Source organism: Alosa sapidissima, chromosome 11, assembly GCF_018492685.1.
Source record: "Alosa sapidissima isolate fAloSap1 chromosome 11, fAloSap1.pri, whole genome shotgun sequence".
Classification (NCBI taxonomy): Eukaryota; Metazoa; Chordata; class Actinopteri; order Clupeiformes; family Clupeidae; genus Alosa; species Alosa sapidissima.
Window position 1 is genome coordinate 18739701 of NC_055967.1, and position 13503 is coordinate 18753203.

Sequence of the window (13503 nt, forward strand, 5' to 3'; positions counted from 1 at the left end):
GTAAGCCACAAAATTAATTTGAATTTGAAATATTTCATCTGGAAAATAAGCTTTATCTGTTCTACAGCATTATTAAACATGTCTGTTCCTCTTTGAAAGGTTGTTGTATGTACAATGGAACTGAGTATGAAGATCATGAAGTTATTTACAACGTGACAGACAGCATGGGGATGTGCTACTATGCCATCTGCATCAATGAGACAGTTATTCATATAAATGAGACGTGTACCACATCACCCACACCAAGCACAACCCCCACAATAGGACCACCTGTAGATACAAGTATAACGACTGTGGTGAGCTCAACAACATCACCAGCCAGTCCTACATCAACCGCAACATCAGGACCCTCGACAACCCAAAAAACTACACCCTCAACTCCTCCATGGGATGTAACAACAGGACCATCCATTGGTCCTCCAACATACACAGCAAGTCCTCAAGTGTCAAATACAGCAACCCCTGGGACAACCCCTCCATCTACTTCAACCACAGCAACAGGACCTCCAATATCAATCACATCAATGTCTACCCCAAGAACAGTAACAGTGGAAACAACATTATCAACAGGAGCACCAAGTACAATAGTTACCACAGCCATCACCCATGAACCAGAGCCATCTACAACCACTACAACTCCTGGGACAACCCCTCCACCTACGTCAACCACAACAACAGGACTCCCACCGTCAACTACAACTCCAGTACTAACTCCAGGATCCTCACCTACAACAGGGCAAACCACTACACCTACTTTAATCACAACAACAGGACCTCCACCATCAACATCAACTACACCCCCAGCAACACCAACCACAACAATATGCGTTGACTTCTGTGAATGGACTGAATGGTTTGATGTGGACACGCCCTCTGTGACAGAGGATGATGATGAAACATATGACAATATTAGAGAAAATGGTAACGACATCTGTCAGAAACCAGAGGATATCAGATGTAGGGCTATAGGCTATGACGAATACAGCTTTGAGGACTTTGTGGAGGACACAGGTCAAGTTGTTCAATGTAATGTTTCATTTGGGTTGCTCTGTGAGAAAAACAAACAGACACGTCCACCAAAAAAATGCTTTGATTATGAGATTCAAGTATATTGCTGCAAACCTTGCATAACAACAACAACTGTAACAACCCCTTCATCACCAACATCTATTTCAACAATGGGATCTACACCATCAACTGCAACCCCAGTAGTAACTCCAGGATCCTCACCTACAACAGGGAAAACCACTACAACCCCTCCACCTACTTCAACCACAACAACAAGACCCTCACCATCAACTACAACTCCAGTACTTACTCCAGGATCCTCACCTACAACAGGGCAAATCACTACAACCCCTGGAACAACGCCTCCACCTACTTCAACCACAACAACAGGACTCCCACTGTCAACTACAACCCCAGTAGTAACTCCAGGATCCTCACCTACAACAGGGAAAACCACAGCAACCCCTGAGACACCCCCATCACCTACTTCAACCACAACAACAGGACCCCCACCGTCACCTACAACCCCTGGGACAACCCCTCCACCTACTTCAACCACAACAATAGGACCCCCACCATCACCTACAACCCCAGTAGTAACTCCAGGATCCTCACCTACAACAGGGAAAACCACAGCAACCCCTGAGACACCCCCATCACCTACTTCAACCACAACAACAGGACCCCCACAGTCACCTACAACCCCTGAGACACCCCGTCCACCTATTTCAACCACAACAACAGGACCCCCACCATCAACTACAACCCCAGTAGTAACTCCAGGATCTTCACCTACAACAGGGAAAACCACAGCTACCCCTGGGACAACCCCTCCACCTTCAACAGGGCAAACCACAACAACCCCTGGGACAACCCCTGCACCTACTTCAACCACAACAACAGGACCCCCGCCATCACCTACAACCCCTGAGACACCCCGTCCACCTATTTCAACCACAACAACAGGACCCCCACCATCAACTACAACCCCAGTAGTAACTCCAGGATCTTCACCTACAACAGGGAAAACCACAGCTACCCCTGGGACAACCCCTCCACCTTCAACAGGGCAAACCACAACAACCCCTGGGACAACCCCTGCACCTACTTCAACCACAACAACAGGACCCCCGCCATCACCTACAACCCCTGAGACACCCCGTCCACCTATTTCAACCACAACAACAGGACCCCCACCATCACCTACAACGCCAGTAGTAACTCCAGGATCCTCACCTACAACAGGGCAAACCACAACAACCCCTGGGACAACCCCTGCACCTACTTTAACCACAACAACAGGACCCCCACAGTCACCTACAACCCCTGAGACACCCCGTCCACCTATTTCAACCACAACAACAGGACCCCCGCCATCACCTACAACGCCAGTAGTAACTCCAGGATCCTCACCTACAACAGGGCAAACCACAACAACCCCTGGGACAACCCCTGCACCTTCAACAGGGCAAACCACAACAACCCCTGGGACAACCCCTGCACCTACTTCAACCACAACAACAGGACCCCCGCCATCACCTACAACCCCTGAGACACCCCGTCCACCTATTTCAACCACAACAACAGGACCCCCACCATCAACTACAACCCCAGTAGTAACTCCAGGATCTTCACCTACAACAGGGAAAACCACAGCTACCCCTGGGACAACCCCTCCACCTTCAACAGGGCAAACCACAACAACCCCTGGGACAACCCCTCCACCTACTTCGACCACAGCAACAGGACCCCCACCGTCACCTACAACCCCTGAGACACCCCGTCCACCTATTTCAACCACAACAACAGGACCCCCGCCATCACCTACAACGCCAGTAGTAACTCCAGGATCCTCACCTACAACAGGGCAAACCACAACAACCCCTGGGACAACCCCTGCACCTACTTCAACCACAACAACAGGACTCCCACCATCACCTACAACCCCTGAGACACCCCGTCCACCTATTTCAACCACAACAACAGGACCCCCACCATCAACTACAACCCCAGTAGTAACTCCAGGATCTTCACCTACAACAGGGAAAACCACAGCTACCCCTGGGACAACCCCTCCACCTTCAACAGGGCAAACCACAACAACCCCTGGGACAACCCCTGCACCTACTTCAACCACAACAACAGGACCCCCGCCATCATCTACAACCCCTGAGACACCCCGTCCACCTATTTCAACCACAACAACAGGACCCCCACCATCACCTACAACGCCAGTAGTAACTCCAGGATCCTCACCTTCAACAGGGCAAACCACAACAACCCCTGGGACAACCCCTCCACCTACTTCGACCACAGCAACAGGACCCCCACCGTCACCTACAACCCCTGAGACACCCCGTCCACCTATTTCAACCACAACAACAGGACCCCCGCCATCACCTACAACGCCAGTAGTAACTCCAGGATCCTCACCTACAACAGGGCAAACCACAACAACCCCTGGGACAACCCCTGCACCTACTTCAACCACAACAACAGGACTCCCACCATCACCTACAACCCCTGAGACACCCCGTCCACCTATTTCAACCACAACAACAGGACCCCCACCATCAACTACAACCCCAGTAGTAACTCCAGGATCTTCACCTACAACAGGGAAAACCACAGCTACCCCTGGGACAACCCCTCCACCTTCAACAGGGCAAACCACAACAACCCCTGGGACAACCCCTGCACCTACTTCAACCACAACAACAGGACCCCCGCCATCACCTACAACCCCTGAGACACCCCGTCCACCTATTTCAACCACAACAACAGGACCCCCACCATCACCTACAACGCCAGTAGTAACTCCAGGATCCTCACCTACAACAGGGCAAACCACAACAACCCCTGGGACAACCCCTGCACCTACTTTAACCACAACAACAGGACCCCCACCGTCACCTACAACCCCTGAGACACCCCGTCCACCTATTTCAACCACAACAACAGGACCCCCGCCATCACCTACAACGCCAGTAGTAACTCCAGGATCCTCACCTACAACAGGGCAAACCACAACAACCCCTGGGACAACCCCTGCACCTTCAACAGGGCAAACCACAACAACCCCTGGGACAACCCCTGCACCTACTTCAACCACAACAACAGGACCCCCGCCATCACCTACAACCCCTGAGACACCCCGTCCACCTATTTCAACCACAACAACAGGACCCCCACCATCAACTACAACCCCAGTAGTAACTCCAGGATCTTCACCTACAACAGGGAAAACCACAGCTACCCCTGGGACAACCCCTCCACCTTCAACAGGGCAAACCACAACAACCCCTGGGACAACCCCTCCACCTACTTCGACCACAGCAACAGGACCCCCACCGTCACCTACAACCCCTGAGACACCCCGTCCACCTATTTCAACCACAACAACAGGACCCCCGCCATCACCTACAACGCCAGTAGTAACTCCAGGATCTTCACCTACAACAGGGAAAACCACAGCTACCCCTGGGACAACCCCTCCACCTTCAACAGGGCAAACCACAACAACCCCTGGGACAACCCCTGCACCTACTTCAACCACAACAACAGGACCCCCGCCATCACCTACAACCCCTGAGACACCCCGTCCACCTATTTCAACCACAACAACAGGACCCCCACCATCACCTACAACGCCAGTAGTAACTCCAGGATCCTCACCTACAACAGGGCAAACCACAACAACCCCTGGGACAACCCCTGCACCTACTTTAACCACAACAACAGGACCCCCACCGTCACCTACAACCCCTGAGACACCCCGTCCACCTATTTCAACCACAACAACAGGACCCCCGCCATCACCTACAACGCCAGTAGTAACTCCAGGATCCTCACCTACAACAGGGCAAACCACAACAACCCCTGGGACAACCCCTGCACCTTCAACAGGGCAAACCACAACAACCCCTGGGACAACCCCTGCACCTACTTCAACCACAACAACAGGACCCCCGCCATCACCTACAACCCCTGAGACACCCCGTCCACCTATTTCAACCACAACAACAGGACCCCCACCATCAACTACAACCCCAGTAGTAACTCCAGGATCTTCACCTACAACAGGGAAAACCACAGCTACCCCTGGGACAACCCCTCCACCTTCAACAGGGCAAACCACAACAACCCCTGGGACAACCCCTCCACCTACTTCGACCACAGCAACAGGACCCCCACCGTCACCTACAACCCCTGAGACACCCCGTCCACCTATTTCAACCACAACAACAGGACCCCCGCCATCACCTACAACGCCAGTAGTAACTCCAGGATCCTCACCTACAACAGGGCAAACCACAACAACCCCTGGGACAACCCCTGCACCTACTTCAACCACAACAACAGGACTCCCACCATCACCTACAACCCCTGAGACACCCCGTCCACCTATTTCAACCACAACAACAGGACCCCCACCATCAACTACAACCCCAGTAGTAACTCCAGGATCTTCACCTACAACAGGGAAAACCACAGCTACCCCTGGGACAACCCCTCCACCTTCAACAGGGCAAACCACAACAACCCCTGGGACAACCCCTGCACCTACTTCAACCACAACAACAGGACCCCCGCCATCATCTACAACCCCTGAGACACCCCGTCCACCTATTTCAACCACAACAACAGGACCCCCACCATCACCTACAACCCCTGAGACACCCCGTCCACCTATTTCAACCACAACAACAGGACCCCCACCATCAACTACAACCCCAGTAGTAACTCCAGGATCCTCACCTTCAACAGGGCAAACCACAACAACCCCTGGGACAACCCCTCCACCTACTTCGACCACAGCAACAGGACCCCCACCGTCACCTACAACCCCTGAGACACCCCGTCCACCTATTTCAACCACAACAACAGGACCCCCGCCATCACCTACAACGCCAGTAGTAACTCCAGGATCCTCACCTACAACAGGGCAAACCACAACAACCCCTGGGACAACCCCTGCACCTACTTCAACCACAACAACAGGACTCCCACCATCACCTACAACCCCTGAGACACCCCGTCCACCTATTTCAACCACAACAACAGGACCCCCACCATCAACTACAACCCCAGTAGTAACTCCAGGATCTTCACCTACAACAGGGAAAACCACAGCTACCCCTGGGACAACCCCTCCACCTTCAACAGGGCAAACCACAACAACCCCTGGGACAACCCCTGCACCTACTTCAACCACAACAACAGGACCCCCGCCATCATCTACAACCCCTGAGACACCCCGTCCACCTATTTCAACCACAACAACAGGACCCCCACCATCACCTACAACCCCTGAGACACCCCGTCCACCTATTTCAACCACAACAACAGGACCCCCACCATCAACTACAACCCCAGTAGTAACTCCAGGATCCTCACCTTCAACAGGGCAAACCACAACAACCCCTGGGACAACCCCTCCACCTACTTCGACCACAGCAACAGGACCCCCACCGTCACCTACAACCCCTGAGACACCCCGTCCACCTATTTCAACCACAACAACAGGACCCCCGCCATCACCTACAACGCCAGTAGTAACTCCAGGATCCTCACCTACAACAGGGCAAACCACAACAACCCCTGGGACAACCCCTGCACCTACTTCAACCACAACAACAGGACTCCCACCATCACCTACAACCCCTGAGACACCCCGTCCACCTATTTCAACCACAACAACAGGACCCCCACCATCAACTACAACCCCAGTAGTAACTCCAGGATCTTCACCTACAACAGGGAAAACCACAGCTACCCCTGGGACAACCCCTCCACCTTCAACAGGGCAAACCACAACAACCCCTGGGACAACCCCTGCACCTACTTCAACCACAACAACAGGACCCCCGCCATCACCTACAACCCCTGAGACACCCCGTCCACCTATTTCAACCACAACAACAGGACCCCCACCATCACCTACAACGCCAGTAGTAACTCCAGGATCCTCACCTACAACAGGGCAAACCACAACAACCCCTGGGACAACCCCTGCACCTACTTTAACCACAACAACAGGACCCCCACCGTCACCTACAACCCCTGAGACACCCCGTCCACCTATTTCAACCACAACAACAGGACCCCCGCCATCACCTACAACGGCAGTAGTAACTCCAGGATCCTCACCTACAACAGGGCAAACCACAACAACCCCTGGGACAACCCCTGCACCTTCAACAGGGCAAACCACAACAACCCCTGGGACAACCCCTGCACCTACTTCAACCACAACAACAGGACCCCCGCCATCACCTACAACCCCTGAGACACCCCGTCCACCTATTTCAACCACAACAACAGGACCCCCACCATCAACTACAACCCCAGTAGTAACTTCAGGATCCTCACCTACAACAGGGAAAACCACAGCAACCCCTGGGACAACCCCTGCACCTACTTTAACCACAACAACAGGACCCCCACCGTCAACTACAACCCCTCCACCTACTTCAACCACAACAACAGGACTCCCACCGTCACCTACAACCCCAGTAGTAACTCCAGAATCCTCACCTACAACAGGGAAAACCACAGCAACCCCTGAGACACCCCCATCACCTACTTCAACCACAACAACAGGACCCCCACCGTCACCTACAACCCCTGAGACACCCCGTCCACCTATTTCAACCACAACAACAGGACCCCCACCATCAACTACAGTAGTAACTCCAGGATCCTTACCTCCAACATTGCAAACTACTATAACTACAACTAAAACTCCACCCATTCCAACGACAACAACGGGACGGCCACCATCAACTCCAATAACAATCCCAGAAGCAACAACTCCATGTGTCTGTATAATAAATGGGATCCAGTACAAACCTGGTAAGATGTTAACTACTGTTTTTGTATTACTACTGTCCACAGAAATATTTTATCACTTAACACTTTTGGGTATCGAGGTAATTATCAAAACTGTTGAGTTACTGAAGAGTTTTTACAATCTAATGAAATTGTACAATACAAAGATTTATATCTATTTAGAAGTAATTTTGATCTTCTTAACATAGAGTATATTGTCGATGATGACCTATGGACATGAGTATATGTAGACTTAAATGAAGGTAAATTAAACACTGTATTGTAACCCTTACGGTTAGCTCACTTGTGTGTGGTATTTTGTGGATTAGGACAAGACATTTTTTTGATGTGTTTCAAGTGATAACATATATTCTGTTTGGAGAGAACATTACTGAAACTGAAGATTCAAGATTAAATATCATTATACATGTTTAAAGAGAGTACAAATTATGGGTTTTGGCCCTTCTTACAGCAATAAATAATAAACAAGAGTGATATATGTAAGTGCTAAGTGCTCTGTTATGAGCGTTGTGCTGATGTTGTGGCAGCTTTATGTGAGTAATTGATAGTTTGTGTCTGTGTGTGTGTGGGAGATAAGGGTTGTGTATGTTGCCTGCTGGGAAAAATTGTTACTAAGCATGCAAAAAGTGAACAACAATACAATTATTACAGTTTACAATAATACTACACCTGTGCTTCATACTGTTTCTAGGTGATACCATCTATGATAATCATCACATTGGTTCAGGGATCTGCCTCACAATGATTTGCTCCGATATCTGTGAGGTTCAGAACAGCACTGGACCTTGTCAAACCCCTTCCACACCCACACCCACACCCACTGTACCAGATTGCCCTGAGTGGGACAAAGTGGTGAGTAACTTTCTCTACGATTTTTAAAGCGGCATAGATACACACAGCCAGTGATTAGCGTCACTAGACCCCTTTTACTGGGGCACATGCCCCAGCATTGAACTGCTGTCCCCAGAAAATAAGTTAAGGTTTTTAACTAGCTCCTGTTGCCTCTGTGCCACAGTAGAGTTCTGGGTGTAGTGACACCCCTGCTGGTCTCCTCAAGGATTCTTTTAGGAAACAGGGAAAACCACCACGGTTAACTTTACTATCGTCTTATATTTGTGTGTTTGCTAAATCACGTCAAACAGAGTTTCTGTGTATTTAGCCAGCAGCAGCTGTCAATCATATAAAAAGATGTTAGAGAGTGAGGCGTCACTCTATAGAAAGGTGTTTTGGGATCACTGGACAGAGCTAAACAGTGTCCGCCCAGTGTCTGCCCAAATCCCATTCCTTTTCCCCATTGAGAATTTTATTACAAGCCATGATATTGTAACCATAGATTATAATAAAGACTTAAAACTAGCTACAGTATGTGATGATTAAGTGATTGTAAGGCACTGCATTACCCCAAATCCTAAAAGCAGTTTTAATTCCAATGTCTGATCCGGTTGGTGAACTCCAGTTGAGCAAGCACACTTCACATTTCTCTGAGGAGATGCAGTCTAGTTAACTTTGTTGTGTGATGTCTCATATGGGTAACAGTTATTTTGCCTGTAATTGCTGAATTTAATTAATATTCCATACTCTCTTGTCATTAGTCTATTCCTGCCTAAATGCATCTTAGAAGTTACTGTGGTGAAAATATGTTAATCATTAAAAAAAAAATATTGTTATCCATTCATAATCAGTAGTTTATAAGTGAGAAAAGACATGAACTCAGTTTTTCCAGTAATCACTTCAATAATTATTACATTTAAGAGGGGAAATTAAGGGGCAATGAATAACTTCATTCACTTTCCATGTATGTGACCAAGCGTTCGATTGTAGTAGACAGTAATATTTCCCTCTTTGTTTTTTTTTTGTTAGCAAAATGAAACATTTTGGATCTGCGACTGCATACTGGCACGCTGCATTGAGGATAATATCATTGAGATTATCCCATATGAGTGCCCACCTCTTCAGAACATCACCTGTGCTAATGGGAAAAATCCAGTGCTGGTTTGGGATGAGAATTTATGCTGCCAGCAATACGCCTGTGACTGTATGTCCCTTGACTTCATTTCTCATTTAACTAAAACATCTTGACTGAAAGGTTTTAAAACAACCTCAGTTAGTGTGAGTTTAGTTATCCTGCCAAAAATATGTATTGTGACTTCCCATCCCATGTGAATGTCTTATCACAATTACTGAAAAATCTGAACTGAAAAGTTTCACTTAGACGTATATGAGTAAACAGTAGATCTCTGTTAATGTTCAGCCACAAAGATATGCTAACCTCAACAGCTATTTTTGTTTTAGATTAACATGTACATTTATTAATTTCAGATTATTTATTAACACCAGAAATGTTTTTACGCTCCCTATTGTGACTGCTGTTTTAATCGAAACTTCACTTGATTAACTTGTTGAACCATATATTTGAATATTGAACATACAGTATATTTGATACTAAATACAAATACGTTTCCCCAGGTTACTGTGAAGGATGGGGAGATCCTCACTATGTTACATTTGATGGGCTTTCCTACAGCCACCAAGGAAACTGCACATATGTTTTGATGGAGGAAATCCACCCAGTGTTAGACTTCAAAATATACGTTGACAATGTCAAATGTGACCCTACTGAGAACGTTTCCTGTCCACGCTCAATCATAATCTCGCACAAGTCAGATGTTATCACACTTAAAAACAACAACCTAATGGGCACTGCCAGATTGGAGGTAGGTTGGGATACCTTATTTCGGCAGCATTCATCTGATGGACGGATTGCTGCCAAAGCTGCTGACTCATAGACAGCAAAGGGTTGCATGAAGCAGGCAGCCGCCTTACATTTGTTTTAACGAAATTGTATATGTTTACAGCTAAGATCGTTAATACATATATAGTCCTACATGAGGGTCATTACCACCATGACAAAAATGTCACTACTGTACCAAGTATAAGTGAACCCTTTTGAAATCTTCATGAGGAATAATCAAGGTTTTTGTGTCTCTGCTCATTCCATTTTTACTGGTCAGGCACAGAAAGATGGCACTTCATTGAAGCTCCCTTATGCAAAGAACGGTGTCAGGGTGTCGTCAACTGGTCTCAAATTGATCTATGAGATCCCCAAGTTGCAAGTAGTAGTGACCTTTGGAATAGTGGGCTTCTCAGTTAACCTTCCTTACCAGCGCTTCGGCAATAACACGCAAGGACACTGTGGTGAGACATACTAATTCTCCTCTGTACAAATTAAGGGCTGGTAGCATTCAAATAATTCAAAGTTAGTCATTGGGCCTTAATTGGTTAACAGGTAGCAAGCAAAGTAATGAGCAATGCACAAAGTCCATCACATATTAACTTAAACTACCATGTGGTGTCTGGGAGTATTGCGCTAAGTAACCCACCTAGTGTGCTGCTCATGATCTTGCTCATGGTCAAAACAACATTTGCTTGTTGTTTGTTGCTTTGCTTATTGCCAGTTTTCTGTCAATGAAATTAAGGCGCATTTAGTGTCTATAGAAAGTGACAGGACAATTTCGCCAACATATACTAAAATGTAACATGTTGCCAGACATGACATTCGCTTTAATATGCTGAAATGCTCATATGTAAAAAAGTGTAGACAAATATTGCTAAATGCCTATAATCTGGTGTGTGTGTGTGTGTGTGTGTGCAAATGTGTGCTTCGCTCTTTCAGGAACTTGCAACAACAACCCACATGATGACTGCAGGCTGCCTGACGGTCGGCTCGTTGAGAACTGTGCTATAATGGCTGACTTCTGGCCCGCCAAAGATGTGTACAGACCAGACTGCCCCGTGCCCAGTGTGGTGCCCACCGGAACACCAATCCCATTGCCAACACTCAGACCTTGTCACGAACACTCCGCGTGTGATCTCATCAAGAGCAAGTAAGTCAGAGACGACAGGAGCTTTTTGCCCAACATCCCCTTATGTTAAGTAGTGGTCCAGGGTAGACCAGAGAATATCAACTCAATACAGTTACTGTACGATTTCAATGGTTGTGTTAATATAATTCCAGGACTGTCTGTCTGTAATATATATGTCTATTCTGTTTTTCGCATATCTCTCGAACTATTTGCGTGACCAACTCTATATACCTGATAAGTGTTTTTCTAGGGGCACAAATGAGTGGTGTCAAGTTTAATGTTGTTTGGATGACAGACGCAAGAGATCTAGTTAAATATTCGGCTCTTGAGGCTCTTACCATTCTCCTCTCCCTCTCCCTTCCCCTACAGTTGGCGTCAGATAAGTAGATGTAAGATGTTGGGATGTAAAATACACAAGATAACGTTAAAAGACATCATGTCTGATCTCAACAACATGCGGATCAAGAGTGTCAAATAGAGACCATTTCAACAGCACACTGAATTTAAGAACGTCTCGGTGTGTCACACTCTTGAAGAGCATTCAGAAATCTACTTTGGGCACTTAAGCTAAAGAAACAGAGTGTCAGAGCATGACGTCATGTATGGTAGAGACTGTTTTGGGAAAGACACTTGCAAATTACTAACAATGTAAATCAGGTTTCTAGGCCAAGTATACTTGCGTATACAAGGAATTTGGTCTCTGCATGTATCCCATCCGTGAATTAGTGAACACACAGAGCACACAGTGAACACACAGTGAGGTGACACACACACTAACCCGGAACAGTGAGCTGCCTTGCTACAGCGGTGCCTGGGGAGCAGTGAGGGGTTAGGTGCCTTGCTCAAGGGCACTTCAGCCTTTCCTACTGGTCGGGGATCGAACCGGCAACCCTTCGGTTACAAGCCTGAAGCCCTAACCAGTAGGCCAAGACTGCCAATAATCAATCAGAAACTTTATAAAAAAGCAATAATTATTAAGTTAAGTTCTGCTTATCATCAACATTATTGAATGCGTGGTTGGAATGATGGTTTTTTCAACTACAGAGCATCATGCCATTTTTATAGTACCCGTGGGAATGTAATTGGTCTACAGGTGTTCTACAGAAAAGGGCATGATTTGTACAGACACTGCGCTAGTTCATTAAAAATGTGTTAATTAAGAGACTCTTATCAAAAGCTACACACCAAACCAGTATACCATTTCTTTCTTCCATTTGCCCGGTATAGATATTCAAATGTATTCATGTATGCACAATTTTTATTCTGGAGTTACTTCTTGGTTATGTAATCAGGTAGCCTACCAGCATTGCATGTCCTGAGGTCATGTCTGAGGCTTTTTGTATTGTTGTTGTTTCCTGCAGTTTGTTTGCCGAGTGTCACCCCCACATCTCTCCCGACCGCTTCTTCGATGGCTGTGTGTTTGACAGCTGTCACATGTCTAATCTGGTTGTGGAGTGCACCAGCCTGCATATCTATGCTGATGCCTGTGCCCAGATTGGCGTGTGCGTTAACTGGCGGAACCACACCACCTTGTGTGGTAGGCTGCAGTCTCTACTCCCAACAACACTGCTAATATATCTCACATTATACAGACTACTACTCTTGTTGAGATGCTTCTTTTTATATTAAATGGTTTGGGTAAAGTTCTGGTTTGGGTATAGTTCTAAAATATTACATGAACTGCATTTGTGTCACATTTTTCTTACACATACACACTTTACATATTTATATATCACTGTTTCATTTATATATCACCCATTCACACACACATGGCAAAAAT

General features: G+C 47.3%; 1 protein-coding gene across 2 annotated transcripts in view; it reads left to right on the forward strand.

Moving 5' to 3' along the window:
• Positions 1-13503, forward strand: part of LOC121724223 (mucin-2-like) — a 40429-nt gene that overhangs the window by 20068 nt on the left and 6858 nt on the right. For both annotated transcript variants that reach the window (XR_006035165.1, XM_042110620.1), the window contains exons 28-34: positions 100-7863; positions 8552-8712; positions 9721-9895; positions 10327-10574; positions 10872-11055; positions 11534-11744; positions 13085-13260. Coding sequence is in view for 1 of the 2 variants with exons in the window: in XM_042110620.1 (XP_041966554.1) it covers positions 100-7863; positions 8552-8712; positions 9721-9895; positions 10327-10574; positions 10872-11055; positions 11534-11744; positions 13085-13260 (8919 nt within the window). In the remaining variant the exon portion in view is untranslated. The remainder of the gene's footprint in view (positions 1-99; positions 7864-8551; positions 8713-9720; positions 9896-10326; positions 10575-10871; positions 11056-11533; positions 11745-13084; positions 13261-13503) is intronic.